A 16,826-nucleotide genomic window follows, 5' to 3' on the forward strand; every position below is an offset into this window, starting at 1 on the left:
TGCTTTGTCCACAACATGTGGAAACCACTGTGTGTATTTTTTACAACAGCGATGTAAAGGTTTATCTTATAATCAGATATTGGATTTGTATTCTGAAGATTTAATTAGTAATGAGCAAGGTACTTCACTTAGATTGTTCCAGTATTATGCCCAGCTGTATAAATGGGTACAAATGTAAGTCGCCCTGGCTAAGAGCGTCAGCTAAATGACAAAAATAATAATCATAATAATGACAACATGGTAATGCAGTTTGTGAAAAGTTATAACAGGAGAACGTGACCTATGTATTTGTTTAAGCTTCATGAAAATGAGAATTGTCAGATGTGTTACCGAATGCATGATTTTAGGATCTGTCATAATTGCTAAATCAGTCATGAACAGAAATAACCAATGTTAGAGCCATGTATGAATAACGCTATAGAGGTATAGACATGCTAGATTAGTGCGTGTGTGTGTGTTTAAGTTAATGAAATTTGAAATTCTCTGTGACAGCCAGACACAATACGCGGGGACCCAGAGTCTCGAGTACGGCCGTGTCTGGCTTTTATTGAGCTTTGCAGGCTCGTACAGGGGAACACAGACAATCAGGGGGGGAAAACAAAAGCAAAACAAGAAAATAAACGTCCAAACAAATGTTCATACAAACGGGGAGCTCCGGGCAGTCAGGGGTTGTAGGTTCCGTCTTCGCTCTCGTCGGTTAGCTGTCTTTTCCTAGGGAGGAAGTGAGATTAAATAGAGAAGGCACGCTGCAGCTGACGTCATTGCCCGCAGCCGTGAGTCCGCAGCCTGTTAGCGAGGGAGCGGACAGCACAGCTGCGGCACATGAGCACCTCATCAGCGGATGTCAGCAGCAGCCGTGCCGTGACAGACAACAGCCTGTCACATTCTCATATACACTCACCTAAAGGATTATTAGGAACACCATACTAATACTGTGTTTGACCCCCTTTCGCCTTCAGAACTGCCTTAATTCTACGTGGCATTGATTCAAAAAGGTGCTGAAAGCATTCTTTAGAAATGTTGGCCCATATTGATAGGATAGCATCTTGCAGTTGGTGGAGATTTGTGGGATGCACATCCAGGGCACGAAGCTCCCGTTCCACCACATCCCAAAGATGCTCTATTGGGTTGAGATCTGGTGACTGTGGGGGCCAGTTTAGTACAGTGAACTCATTGTCATGTTCAAGAAACCAATTTGAAATGATTCGACCTTTGTGACATGGTGCATTATCCTGCTGGAAGTAGCCATCAGAGGATGGGTACATGGTGGTCATAAAGGGATGGACATGGTCAGAAACAATGCTCAGGTAGGCCATGGCATTTAAACGATGCCCAATTGGCACTAAGGGGCCTAAAGTGTGCCAAGAAAACATCCCCCACACCATTACACCACCACCACCAGCCTGCACAGTGGTAACAAGGCATGATGGATCCATGTTCTCATTCTGTTTACGCCAAATTCTGACTCTACCATCTGAATGTCTCAACAGAAATCGAGACTCATCAGACCAGGCAACATTTTTCCAGTCTTCAACTGTCCAATTTTGGTGAGCTTGTGCAAATTGTAGCCTCTTTTTCCTATTTGTAGTGGAGATGAGTGGTACCCGGTGGGGTCTTCTGCTGTTGTAGCCCATCCGCCTCAAGGTTGTACGTGTTGTGGCTTCACAAATGCTTTGCTGCATACCTCGGTTGTAACGAGTGGTTATTTCAGTCAAAGTTGCTCTTCTGTCAGCTTGAATCAGTCGGCGCATTCTCCTCTGACCTCTAGCATCAACAAGGCATTTTCGCCCACAGGACTGCCGCATACTGGATGTTTTTCCCTTTTCACACCATTCTTTGTAAACCCTAGAAATGGTTGTGCGTGAAAATCCCAGTAACTGAGCAGATTGTGAAATACTCAGACCGGCCCGTCTGGCACCAACAACCATGCCACGCTCAAAATTGCTTAAATCACCTTTCTTTCCCATTCAGACATTCAGTTTGGAGTTCAGGAGATTGTCTTGACCAGGACCACACCCCTAAATGCATTGAAGCAACTGCCATGTGATTGGTTGGTTAGATAATTGCATTAATGAGAAATTGAACAGGTGTTCCTAATAATCCTTTAGGTGAGTGTATATAATACCTGTTAACCAGATAATAAAATATTATATACACAATAATTACGGTTTTACCTAGTTAATAAATTCACACATACAAACAACATTGTTTATCACACATTGCATTTTTATTCAACCCTATTATCACAAAAAAGTATCAAAAAAACTATTAAACACCACTGACAATTGTTCTTTGGCATACAAACACAATAATAATAATGATAAAACATTTATTAGTATCAGAATCGCACTAGGATTAAACATTTTACAGATAACAACAACTTGTGTATTTCTATAACCTATATGTAAACAAACACCCACCAAAATAATAATACAAAAAATAGGCCCCCATTTTACAGAGATAACATGGTAATTTTCCAAACAGCCTGCGTCTCTTTGCGGGCCGCTCTCTCTGTGGAGGTTCGGGTGGGGCAGCGGCCTCCTCTATTGAGATAAGCTCTGGATCGGGAGAAATAGGGTATCTCTGAGCACACATAGAACTGTCCCTAGTAGGAGCCATTTTTACTTTCTCCAATTACACCCTGTTAACTCTGTTGGACAATACAGAACAGGGGATATTAATCTCCACCATAGCTGTCATAAAACTGCCCCAGCCTTTCGGAGCTCTGCCTGAGGCAAGCGTGTGCTGCTGTGTGACAGCTCTAACCAGATCTATCACATGAGACCCGCGGATAGGAGCTCCCAAATTCCCCATTCTCGTTCCATGAAGTTACAGCATTGTTGGATACCATTCTCTTAAGTAATATTTTGGCATTTTTCTTTTGCCTCTGTGGTATAGCCTCTAAAATATAATCAAAAACAGGCTCTGTAGGTATTATTTAGTATGCGGTGTTAGCATCAGGCATCTGCAAAGTTAACATGGCTTTTTCTGATTCTGCCTGATGCGTCCAGGCTAGGTACCTCTGCAAAACTTGTGCATAGCGTTTAGCTTTTTCATTTTCATCCAAATGAGAGTGTCGTGTTCAACTGGAAAGTCCTCTTTAATTCGGTCCATCTGTTTCTGCGGAACTAAATACATTTTTTCTGTGAACTGCATTTTTTACTTGGCCAGTAAGCTGGTGATGAGGGGAAGGGCGATACTTAGCAAATTACCTACGGCTTTTATTTTTTTTTTGTTTTTTATACACAAAAACCACCGGGGTATCCGGGAGGAAAAGACCCGTTAAAGATCGTTAAACGTTATTCATCAGGGGTATTTGACATGAGATCGACAAATAAGTCTTGGTGGCATCTTCAAAAGCTTCCAAAAAATATTGAGATTTGCCTGGATACATCTGTTGAGCTAAACTGCTAGCTTATACATAAAAAATACAGGAATTAAATACAATTCAATGGGTGAGAACTAGCAAAGGTAACATCACATATGATCAAAATAGCATCACTGAAGCTTTTATTCCAAACTTTACTCCACAGAATCTATCTCTGATAATTGTAGTTGCAAAATCTGGCTTGATAAGCTTTCTATACCTCAGGTCTCCCAGGAAGCCAGAGATTTATTAGACTCTCCATTTACAATGGCTGAAGTTAAGTCAGTAATACAAAAATTTAAGAATAACAAGTCACCCGGGCTGGATGGTTTTACAAACGAAATGTATAAAAAGTTCTCGGATGAAATCTCCCCATTATTAACAAAACTATTTAACAATATTAAAGAATCCAGATGCATCCCCCCCTTCTTGGAATTATGCCTCTATATCGGTTATTCATAAAAAGGAGAGGGACCCTCTGGAATGCAGCTCATACAGACCAAATACAGACCTAAAAGTGTTCTGCAAAGTATTGGCAAAAAGGTTGGAGGGTGTTCTTCCAATGATAATTAAAGATGATCAGACTGGTTTCATCCTAAAGTGCCAATTGTCAGATAATGTTCGACGTTTACTTAATATTTTGCACCATATTCACAAAAGTAGAACACCTGCCAGGATTGTTTCAGTTGATGCAGAGAAGGTTTTCGATAGGTTGGAGTGGGGGTCTTTTTGCTGTGCTTCAGGCATTTGGATTTGGTGAAGGTTTTATAGACCTAATCAAGGCTTTGTATGCTAATCCTATGGCTCTGGTATGCACTAACGGGATTCTCTCTCCCAGGTTTGGGTTGCAGTGGGGCACCAGACAGGGATGCCCCCTTTCCCATCTGCTATTTGCTATATCTATAGAACCCATGGCCATTTCAGTGAGAGAAAACCATAGCATTCCTGGTTATAATATAGCTGAACAAAACCATAAATTGTCATTATATGCAGATGATTTATTACTGTTTATTACTGATCCTGAATCCTCTATCCCTTCAGTATTGAATACTTTTAAGGAGTTTGGTATGATTTCAGGGTTTAAATGTAATGTTAATAAAATTGAAGTCCTTCCCCTGAACCTAGATATATCACCAGGGTTGAAAAAAAAATAATTATACCCTTTCATTGGGTAATGCATGGCTTTAAATATCTTGGGATTTTTATCCTGTCTAATCTCAATAACCTCTACAAAGTAAACTATCCTGGGCTCTTAAGAGAGATTAAGATGGACCTGGATAGATGGACTGATTTACCTATATCTTTGCTGGGGCGTATAAACACTATAAAAATGAATGTTTTACCAAGATTATTATTTTTATTTCAGACCCTGCCTGTGCATGTACCAGCTTCCAGTCTAAAACATTTAGATAGGCAGATAAGAGCTTTCTTATGGAGGGATAAGAAATCCAGAATCAGCTATACTAGACTAGTGTGTCCTGTAAATTCAGGTGGCTTTGGCCTTCCGGATATGAGATTATATTTTTGGGCAGCCCAGATAATAATAATTAAATTGTGGTTAAATAATTACACCCAAGGTCTGTGGATGGATATTGAAAACCAAAGTGTCCACATTACATCCCCGTCGGCCTTCCATTTCTTCCTAGTCTTGCGGCTACTTCAGGATCCTCTATAAATCCTTTTGTGAAATGTACTATGAGGATCTGGCGGGAGGTACAGAAATATATTGGCATTCCCCCAGACATTTCTAGTTTGACTCCTATATGCTCAAACCCACTCTTCCCTCTCGATACTACCTTTTTGAAATGGCAGAGACTCGGGTTAATTTGTTTAGGAGATTTAATTTATTTACTGTAATTTATTAACTATTGAGGAACTGAAATCTAAAATTGGTCAATCCCCTAAGGATTTCTTCAGATATGCACAGGTAGTTCATTATATAAATAATAAAACTAATAGGGCCTTCATGGATCATCCCTACTTTCAATTGGAAATCAATATAATCTGTCCAGGCACAGATAAAATATTGTCCAAAATATATAATATACTGATTGACAGGAAGAGTCTGGGTTTTGAGGATATTTGCTTATCTGTAGAAGAGGATCTCTCATTCGACTCTTGTGAAGAAATCTGTGGTCATGGTCATGCTAACACTATTTGCAGTAGATGGAGGGAGATGCAATTGAAAATCCTTCTACAGTTTCATTTCACCCCAATTAAAATGAATAAGATTGATAATAACTACCCCCTGGATTGCTTGCGAGGATGCCATGCCCCAGGCTCATATTTACATCAAATTTGGGACAGCCCCAGGATATCCTGTTTCTGGACTGAGATTTCCAATATAAATCAGAATATTCTTGATATGGAAATCCCCAAACTCCCTGAGATTTTCTTGTTGGGTCTTTCCACCAATCTTCAAATTGACACTTATCAAAATAACCTCCTTAAATGTATTAGCTAGGCAGCTAAAAGATCTATTCTTCTTTACTGGAAGAATTCTGAAGCACCCCCAATCAGGGTATGGATTTCATATATGTGGGAGTTATATGCCATGGAAAGGATGTCTCTCTCTCTCCCTTTGAAACTGGAAAAATTCCACAAAGTTTGGTTACTTAGATGGTGTTCCTCGCAGGGCCTTTTTCAACCATTATTTAATTTCCATGTACAATCGAACGATACCTTTGTCTCTCTGTGAAGCATGCTATTGCACAGTTAATAAGAGTATCATAGTTCTAAACTGAAATTTAATTTTGTTCCTTACCATTAATTTGCTAAGTGTATCTGGAGTACCCTAGCCTTTTTTTATTTTATTTTTTATTTTGGTGAGTTCTGCGTTAGATTGGTGTATGTATATGTATGCATGTGTGTGTATTTGTACACATATGTGTCGGTGTATGTGCATGTGTATGTGTACATATTTGTTAAAATCTTGAATAATAATAAAAAGATTTGAAAAAAAAAAACAAGCAACATTTTTAAATCACAATTTTATTTTAATAAATAAATATCCTCTTAGAATATTGTAACGCAACAGCTGTTAAACCAGTTCCATGGCATGGACGCACTCATACAGAGATTTGAAATTCTGCAACCAGAGATTCTATCTCAGTAACCAATTGTGAGATCTCCCTCCCAACACTTCCCCAGTTTGCCACCAGAGGTCATCATCTCCTGAATTCTAACTTTGTCTTAAACATTCCTCAGCACCATATACGTTTGTTCATTCAACCCTCTTCTCCCATTCATCCTGCACTCCCAGCCACTGTTCCCCTATTCCCTCTGCTGCGCATATATATATACCTCTTAGTTGCACTTAACTTTTGTATTACTCTTAGTGTCATTTCTGAGCCCTATCCCCTTGATCCCCTGATCAAAACATACAATATTTCAAGGAGGCCTTTTCAGTACTAGCTTTGTTGAGCAAATAATGAGAAAGAGCAAGGCAATTGGAATTGGACAAGACTGTGAACAATTTTGTTGCCATGAGGTACCAGAGACAGATGTGTTAGCACAGTATACAAAAAAAAGATGGCAGGGCCCCCTAGTGGTCGGAGGCCCCATGCAACTGTAGTGTCTGCCCTTCTCTAATGCTGGCCAAGTGTGCATAAGCCTATTCATACAAACCAGCATAGGTGGGGGGATGATTAAAATTATGCAAATGTTGGAATTCATTGTGATCAAAGGTGATTTTTTCATTTTTTAATGTGGATTTTTTCATTTTACTTGCACAAACTCATGTTAATCTCCTTTGTGGTTGGAAAATAGTAAAGAATAACTAAGTCTTCACAGTTTTATACACAGCAGTGGACACAGCAACACTTTATATTGTCTATGGAGACTATAATTACTATCAAGGAGTAAGACTGTGAAACTCTTAACACTCGGTTGACTTTATAATATGACTCAAGTTGCCATGGAGACAACGCATCTGGTGCTTTGCAGTTCTGTTGTGTTTCTGCTATACAGAAAGTTATGACTACAAATCCTAATACCCTGAAAGAACATACAAACTGGCTTTTGACATGCATGATTATTTGATTAAGTTACAAGTATACAGTGCCCCCCTTGGCATTTGTTGCCTTACAACATGGAATTAAAATTGATTTTTTGGGGGGTTTGTATCATTTGATTTACACAACATGCCTACCACTTTGAAGATACAAAATATTTTGTATTGTGAAACAAATAAGAAATAAGACAAAAAAAAACAGAAAACTTGAGCGTGCATAACCAAAGTCAATACTTTGTAGAGGCTCCTTTTGCAGCAATTTCAGCTGCAAGTCTCGTGGTACGACTCGATAAGCTTGGCACATCTAGCCACTGGGATTCTAGCCACTGCTCCAGCTCCTTCAAGATGGATGGGTTCCACTAGTGTACAGCAATCTTTAAGTCATACCACAGATTCTCAATTGGATTGAGGTCTGGGCTTTGACTAGGACATTTAAATGTTTCCCCTTAAACCACTTGAGTGTTGCTTTAGCAGTATGCTTAGGGTCATTGTCCTGCTGGAAGAGAGGTGTTGGGTTTGCGCCAGACATAACGTTTTCCTTGATGGCCAAAAAGCTCAATCTGACCAGAGTATCTTCTTCCATATGTCTGGGGAGTCTCCCACATGCCTTTTGGCGAACAGCAAATGTGTTTGCTTATTTTTTTCTTTAAGCAATGGCTTTTTTTCTGGCCACTCTTCCATAAAGCCCAACTCTGTGGAGTGTGTGGCTTAAAGTGGTCCTATGGATAGATACTCCAATCTCCGCTGTTGAGCTTTGCAGCTCCTTCAGGGTTATCTTTGGTCTCTTTGTTGCCTCTCTGATTAATGCCCTCCTTGCCTGGTCCGTGTGTTTTGGTGGGCGGCCCTCTCTTAGCAGGTTTGTTATGGTGCCATATTCATTCCATTTTTTAATAATGGATTTAATGGTACTCCGTGGGATGTTCAAAGTTTCGGATATTTTGTTATAACCCAACCCTGATCTGTACTTCTCCAGAAATTTGTCCCTGACTTGTTTGGAGCGCTCCTTCATCTTCATGGTGCCTTTTGCTTGGTGGTGCCCCTAACTCAGTGGTGTTGCAGGCTCTGGGGCCTTTCAGAACAGGTGTATATATACTGAGATCATGTGACAGTTTGATTGCACAAAGGTGGACTTTATTTAACTAATTATGTGACTTCTGAAGGTAACTGGTTGCACCAGATCTTATTTAGGGGCTTCATAGCAAAGGGGGTGAATACATATGCACGCACCACTTTTCCGTTTGTATTTTTTAGAATTTTTCAAAACAGTTTATTTTTTTAATTTCACTTCACCAATTTGGACCATTTTGTGTATGTCCATTACATGAAATCCAAATAAAAATCCATTTAAATTACAGGTTGTAATGCAACAAAATAGGGAAAATGCCAAGGGGGATGAATACTTTTGCAAGGCACTATATTACATTAACTCAAAAAGTGCTATACACATTACTTATACACTCTAGCAACACATAAAACCATAATTTTAGGAATCGTGCATTGTGGATCTCTGTCTGCTGAGAGATGTCAGGCCTAAATACAGTGTAAAAACAGTGTTTCCTACGTATATAATTTCCGTAATAATAACCTAAAACATACAAATTTAAATAAAATGCAGTGCTACTTCATGAAAGACATCTTGAAAGGTTCATATAAATATATATGATATTAGATATTATATTTCTAATTTGTCAAGATCCACAAAATTATTTAATGGTTGTATCGCTTTCCAAAGTTTGGCATTCTGGAGGGCAATTGTAAGCAATTTATGAATACAAGCATGTACTCTTCCTGAAAATAGTGGCATATGATGTGACTTTATGACCTTTTGCATAGCATAATGGTTTAGATGATGATAATAACAACAATAATGTATATTTTCCTAAAGGGATGTATAAGGAGAATGATTGATTGAGTCTACAGGAGTGCTGCATTTACTATTGCAAGAATTGATCATGTGGTTTTCTTTTAATATTTGCTTTTTGATGTTGCACCATAATACATTAGTGACTAGTTACAATAAATATAAATACATGTATTATGATTGGACTAGATTGATTAGAGGTTATGATTGCTTTCTTACAGCCCAGCTAGCTCTGATGCATTGTGTTTGGCATGTTCAGGTGGAAAGACAACCCCATGATGTCTGAGGGTCTGGTGTACGAGGGGGTACAGGAACAGCCTCTGCAGTTGTCCGGGGGCAGCGCTGCCCAAAGCAGTCTGCTGCATTGCTTTGATGAGCTGCTGGGGGTCTGGCATGAGGGCAAAACTGGTAAGTGTCAGGGAGGTGTGCATGAGGTTGGTGTCAGCTAGACCTGCGCCAAAAGTGAACTACAATTTCAGAATGAGACATTCTTAACTTGTTCTTTTGGCATCAAAAATCTATTATCAAAACATATAACATAAAGGGGAGGTTTGGAAATACAATTCAGGGAAATTGTTAAGGGAAGCACTGTTCTCTAGACCTGTGGTGGCAAAACCCAATTGGCCTTTTCAATGTATTTAAGCTTAAGAGTCCCCAATGCAATTAAGACTTGTTTTTTACAAGAGAGAGGGAGACTGTTAACATGATTCAATTGAAAAGGTGTCTTCAGAATGTAACATGACTTTTTAATTCGACCTGACTCCAAAAGGAATTTAAATCTCTTCCATTACAATTTTCTTTATAGGTTTCCCTTCTTTAAAATTCTTTAAAATCTTAAAAAATAAAAAGGAAGCTATATTCCTACATTGTACTACACTACTCAAAAGAATTAAGAAGCCTAATCGATTGTGAATCAATGTCACCTGTTTTGGTGCAAATGAAAGTAACAACAGGTGCACTGGAGAGGCAACAGCAAGACAACCGCCAAAAAGGGAATGGTTTTGCAGCTGGTGGCCACAGACAATTGCTCTCTCCTTATCCTTCCTGACTGATTCTTCCCTAGTTTTGCATTTTGCTAGTGTCCCTGTCACTACTGGTAGCATGAGGCGGTACCTGCAGCCCATTCAGGTTGCACAGGTAGTCCAGCTCCTCCAGGATGGCACATCTATACGTGCCATCGCAAGAAGGTTTGCTGTGTCTCCCAGTATAGTCTCAAGAGCATGGAGGAGATACCAAGAGACAGGCCGTTACACAAGGAGAGCTGGACAGGGCCATAGAAGGGCATCAACCCAGCAGCAGGACCAGTATCTGCTCCTTTGTGCGAAGAGGAACAGGAGGAGCACTGCCAGAGCCCTACAAAATGACCTCCAGCGGGCTACTGGTGTGCATGTTTCTGACCAAACTGTCAGAAACAGACTCCATGAGGGTGGCATGAGGGCCTGACGTCCTCTAGTGGGACCTGTGCTCACAGCCCAGCACCATGCAGCTCATTTGGCATTCGCCAGAGAACACCAGAATTGGCAGGTCCGCCATTGGCGCCCCGTTCTCTTCACAGATAAGAGCAGGTTCACACTGAGCACATGTGACAGATGTGAAAGAGTCTGGAGACGCTCTGGTGAATGTTATGCTGCCTGCAACATCATCCAGCATGACCGGTTTGGCGGTGGGTCAGTGATGGTCTGGGGAGGCATATCCTTGTAGGGTCGCACAGACCTCCACGTGTTGGCCAACGGTACCCTGACTGCTGTTAGGTACTGGGATGAAATTCTCAGACCCATCGTCAGACCTTACGCTGGTGGAGTGAGCCCTGGGTTCCTCCTGGTGCAGAACAATGCCCGGCCTCATGTGGCCAGAGTGTGTAGGCAGTCCCTGGATGACGAAGGCATTGATGCCATTGCCTGGCCCTCACGTTCCCCAGACCTGAATCCAATTGAGAACCTTTGGGATGTTATGTATCAGTGCATCCAACGCTGCCAAGTAGTGCCACAGACTGTCCAGGAGCTCACTGATGCCCTGATCCAGGTCTGGGAGGAGATCCCCCAGGACACCATCTGCCATCTCATCAGGAGCATGCCCAGACGTTGTCGGGAGTGCATACAAGCACATGGGGGCCATACACACTACTGAGTCACATTATGAGTTGCCGCGATGAAATTCATGCAAGTTGGAACAGCCTGTGATTTCAATTGTTTACTTGATTAATTGATTTTCGGTGTGAGTTTGAATCCAGCCAGACAGGAAGGGGCAGGGCTCTTGGGTATATAAGGGAGCAGGCAGAGAGAATCAGGGCAGTTGGTGGGAGGTTGCAGCCAGGGACAGACATGAGCTGGGAGAAGGCTAAAAGGAGCTACTAGAACCTGTGGTAAGCTGCACACTACCCAGAAGGATATGTACCATCAAACTGCCCAGGTGTGTAGTTGGTAAGAGTGTATGTATTTGTTACAGCAGCAAAGCGATCAGAAAGTTCTTAAATACTGTTTTATTGTTGAAGTATTTTACATTTTCAAATAAAAACATTTCAAATTTTAATACTTGTGATTAAAAAATTTTTTTAAATCAATTACTAAAATCACTTAAAATTTTTAAAATCTTTGTGATTTAACGAAAACAAAATACTTAACTTCAAATAAACAAGTGCACAAAACAACAAAACAAATGTGATTAAAGCAAAACTGCTACCAACAAAAGGGTCAAATACATTGATAATAACTGAAAATGCACTGGACAAAATAAAGAAACAATTAAAAAGGTAAAAATAAAAAACAAACAAAAACGGTCCAATGCATTTAAAATTAAATCCAAAACGGACAATGTATTTGACAAATAAATAAAACAAAACTAAACCAAAACAAAAACCCAAACAACTAGTGTTTTTAAAAACAACTAAATCTTTAAAAACAATTAAAATTCATTTTTAAAAGTCATTTTAAAAGCAATCATTCATAAAATAGTTAAAAGATCTTGGACTCGGGCTCCAGCAGGGAGAACTGACCGTCCCCGGAGGTGGGTCCCATCATGGGATCCTGAGCTCCCCCAGATCTTGTATATGCCAGTTCTTATAGGCTTCCACCTTGCCCCTCTGATGGACCTCCAGATTGACATACTCACGAATGAGTACCATGCCCCTCCGCGCGGTGACAATCGGGTCCAGCTCCTGCTTATTAAAAAGACAGATGTTCCGTCCCTCCCACAGGGCCTGTTTCACTGCGCAGACGACACGCCACCAGCACCTCAGGGAGGGAGATGTTATTCCCCTGGCAGGGCCATAAAGAATCCGCTGGGCGGACGTCCGCACAGGAACGGCAAATCTGCGGAGGAACGGGAAAAACAGGAGCCAGACCCTGCAGGCGGAGGGGCAATCTCTAAAGATTTGAGCCTCCGTCTCCTTCCCCAGGCAACCCTTATAGGGGCAGGTGTCATAAGGAGCTATGCCCCTTCTGTGCATGAACACTCGGGTGGGGAGACACCGACTCACAGCCATCCGGGAGACATCTTTCTGTGTATTCGTGAGGCAAACGTGCGTAGCGTTAGCCCAGATAAACCGGCAGGTTTCGGGAGGGAAATCTTCTATCCGGCTGGTCTCCTGGGTAGATCTCATCTGGCTACAGATGGTCTTATAATCCCAGGAGGCCAGCACGACTTTATGGAGGCCTACTTCGAGCGCAAAGGCTCGGAGCGCCCTGTAGAACGGCGGGGGATCCCACGAGTGCGGCCTGGTGTTATCCATGGTGCAGAGGCCGAATGGTCTCAGGCTGCTGGCAAAATAAAAGCGGTTCATAAAACTCACTTTCTTGCCAGCAGCCTGGATGTTCTTGACCACATAGGCCAGCCCCTGCGCCTTTATCAGCCACACAACGTCCGGGACCCCCCTGCCTCCATCCAGGGTACCCTTCACCATCTGCACTCTTTTCAGCCTCTCCATTCCTACGTAGAGGAGTATCGGGAAGAGGATGGCCTTTACGACCAGCACCTTACCAGCCATCGTCAAGGTCCTTGTGCTCCAGCCGTGGATCTTCTTTTGGACCTTAGATATGGCCTCCTCCCAGCTCCGGGTGCCCGTGTTGGTCCCGTCGATCGTGATCCCCAGAACCTTGATAAACGGCTTCACAGGGAACACGGTCGGCGGGCCCCGGCCGACAGGCCATGCCCTGGAGAGGTAGACCTCGCTCTTGGCCTTGTTGACAGCGGCCCCCTTCGCCCTGCAGAAGCCGTCCAGCAGTTCCTCGACCCTGGCCACGGACGGAGCGTCTGTGCAAACCACGGCCATGTCGTCCATGTAGGCCAGGGCCTTCAGTTGCTCTCCGCCGGAACCCGGGAGATGGAGACGTCCCGGCGGATCGGCTGCATGAACGGCTCCAGACAGAGGACGTACAGCAGGGCCGACAGGGGACAACCCTGCCAGACCCCCGACCTGACCGGAAATGGTTCGGTCAGGTGGCGGTTCACAAGGACCCTGCTGCTTAGACCGCTGTAAATGATCTTAACCCATTTCCTCAGGCCAAGAGCGAGACCCATCCTCTCCATGACGAGCTGCAGGTATTCGTGGCCCACTCTGTCGAAGGCTTTCTCCTGGTCCAAGCTGATTAGGACCAGGGGAAGCCCTCTCTCGTTCGAGTAGGCCACGACATCCCTGAGCAGCATGGCGTTGTCGGCCGCCGATCTCCCCCGGGCACCACAGACCTGGTCGGGACCCACGACTTGAGGTAGTGGCCGCTGCAGCCAGAGCGTCAGTGCTTTGGCCAGTATCTTGTAGTCGGTGCACAGGAGGCTGACCGGCCGCCAATTCCTCAGATCTTTTGGGTCTCCCTTCTTGTGAAGAAGGGAGAGGATACTCTTCTTCATAGAAGGGGCCAATCTACCCTCTCTGTACATCGACCCCAAGACCTGGGCCAGATCTTCTTTAAGCACCTCCCAAAAGATCTTATAGAACTCAGCAGGGATCCCATCGGGACCCGGTGTCCTTCCAGAGTTAAGACTCTTTATCACCTGGGAGAGTTCAGTGGTGGTGATCTCTGGATCCTCCTCCTCCTCCTCGTCCCCCTCACTGCGGGACTCCAACAGGGACAGAAAGTGATGGATCAGATTTTGATCCACCACCTTCTGATCATACAACTCCCTGTAGAAATCCCGCACCACTGTCTCAACAGCCTCTCTGCCCTCCACCTCTTGCCCCGAGGAGTCGATCATGGAGGACATTGCAGGCCGCCTCTCCTTCGTTTTCTTGAAGAAGAAGCGGCTGCATTTCTCATCGTCCTCCATGATGCGGACCCTGGAAAGGACCTTGATCTTCTCTTGCTCCTCCCGATAGAGGGCGGAGAGACTCAGTTTGACCCGAGCCACCTCCTCAGCTAGGTTCTTAAATGGTGCTTCCCTCTGGTGGGGGCATCTCGCTGGCTCGCAGGGGTTGGGGTGTGGGTGCACTGTTAGCCCTCCGTGGTGGGGTGCCTCTGGGGTGGGTTGTGCCTTGTCGGGCTTCCACGGTGGGGGACAAGGTGCCTTGTCGGCCCCACAGAGGGAGCTATTGCTGGAAGACAAAAGGAAAATTGTGCTCAGGTACTATTCATGCAATGCAGGACATCTCCAAATACAACTGTGCATTGCATGCACATCGCACACTGGCAGCATTAGTGACTTGAAAAACAGACTAAAAAGATTAATCTTCAGCAGTGATTTAAAGGCTAAGACAGGAGGGTATCTCTTACAGAGGCTGGAAGATTGTTCCACAGTTTTGGGACCCTATACCTAAATGCTCTAGCACCTGTGGTTTTCTTTTGTATTTTAGGGACCACTAAGTATCCGACTTCCTGGGATCTCAACGGCGAACTGTATTCGATGAGATCTTTTAGGGAGGTGCCAATCCCTTTAGTGGATTTAATCTCAGACACACAGCAGATTAGTGTTTCTATTATCTGTGGTATTGTTTACTGACAGATATAATTGTGTGTCATCTGCGTAACCGTGAAGACAGGCCAACAAGGTTTTCTAAGCAGTGTATCAAGATTTGGTGATCAATTGTGTCAAAAGCCACACTAGCTAGTAAACTAATAACAGTGGCATGCCCTATATATGTATATTGAAATTGTATTGGTATATTGGGATATTCTTATATATAAATATAATAAACTGTTTTGTGTGGTTTCTCCATATGCAGGTGAGTTTCTGACCAGGATGAGGGACTACATGCCTCATTCCCACAAACAGCTGATTGAGGCACTGTCTCGTGGCCCCTCCCTGCGCCAGTATGTCCTAGAAAGTGCTCAGCCAAAACTGATGCAGGCCTTCAACAGCTGTGTGTCCCAACTGCTCTCACTGCGCAACTACCACATCATCATTGTCAGCCGTTTCATCAGTGTGCCAGCCGCCAGAGCCAGGCAGATGCAGGTCCAGGGGGAGCAGTCTGTCCACGCCCCCTTAGCACTAGAGGACAGGGGCACAGGCGGCTCCAGAATCATGAGCTTCCTGAAGACTGTACGAGACCAAACCATAGACAGCTCCATTGCCCCCACCCAACCACTTGACTCTGAGCACTGATTTGCCAAGGGCCAGATATTTAGGCTGGTAATATGAAGGAGGCAGAAGTAGAGATTATTGCCTGCTTGTGTAAAGATATATGGGTGAAACATTTTAGTTGCTGACTAGTTTTGCCTCATTACATAGTACTGTGGTTTCAACATCAATGTGTAAATTAGACAATGATGCAGATTTTAAATTTGATTTAAAAAAGCGTTTCTGCTTTGATTATATTTTAAAGAATGAGACAATGCTGTACATACAAATTCTGTCAAAAAATAAATAATGAACACAAAATATGCATTTCATTTTTACATTTTGTTTCAACATCATCTTCACATGTTTTAGAAGGGATAAATAATTCACAATTCCTTATTCAATACCAAAGAAAGTTATATTTAAAACATGGAAAAACAGGTTACATATAGTACTTACAAAAGTGTTCAGACTCTTCCTATGGCATCCCATTTTGCAAAGTTACAAAATGCTGCATTCACATTTATTTATTTATTTTACTTAATTGTAATAATTTAGCAAAAACTAAAGATAAAAAATATACATATTTAGATTGCATAAATATTTAGACCCCTCAACTCAATATCTTGTGGAAGTACCTTGTCAGCAGTTACAGTCTAAAGTAAGTCTCTACCAACTTTGCCCGCTGGCTTGGTGCAATTTTTGCCCATGCTTCTTGGCAGGTTTGCTCAACCACTTTCAAGTTGCTTTGGGATTGCTTTTGAACTACAAGAAGGAAATACAAAATACAATCCCAAATGATCAGATGATTAAAAATTAAAAATCGACATTTTGGCACTTGTGTGCTTTCATCAGGGTAAGAGTAAGCAAACCCATCACATGTTTAAAAAGATTACACATTTGTTGCAGATGAAAAAGCAATTACTCACATGAGAATGCATCATTAGCACAGATTAGATAATTGCAATATATTAAGATTTTTTAGGCTCATTCATGATGGTTTGATAATACCTAAAATTGGTATACAGCTTACATTTAAAGACTAAACTTGTCCTTTCACAATAAACAAACTAATTAAATTGGTTCTGATTACAATAAAG

The 16,826-nt window shown here is 42.5% G+C and overlaps 1 protein-coding gene across 1 annotated transcript in view; it reads left to right on the forward strand.

Annotated features, from left to right (window-relative positions):
- The window catches only part of ido1 (indoleamine 2,3-dioxygenase 1), an 88,519-nt gene extending 72,472 nt beyond the window's left edge, over positions 1-16,047 (forward strand). Inside the window, exons 9-10 of the mRNA XM_066714552.1 lie at positions 9,500-9,648; positions 15,392-16,047. Coding sequence (XP_066570649.1) covers positions 9,500-9,648; positions 15,392-15,771 — 529 coding nt within the window. The 3' untranslated portion in view covers positions 15,772-16,047. The remainder of the gene's footprint in view (positions 1-9,499; positions 9,649-15,391) is intronic.
- The last annotated feature ends 779 nt before the right edge of the window (positions 16,048-16,826 follow it).

This window comes from Amia ocellicauda, chromosome 9, assembly GCF_036373705.1.
Source record: "Amia ocellicauda isolate fAmiCal2 chromosome 9, fAmiCal2.hap1, whole genome shotgun sequence".
NCBI lineage: Eukaryota > Metazoa > Chordata > Actinopteri > Amiiformes > Amiidae > Amia > Amia ocellicauda.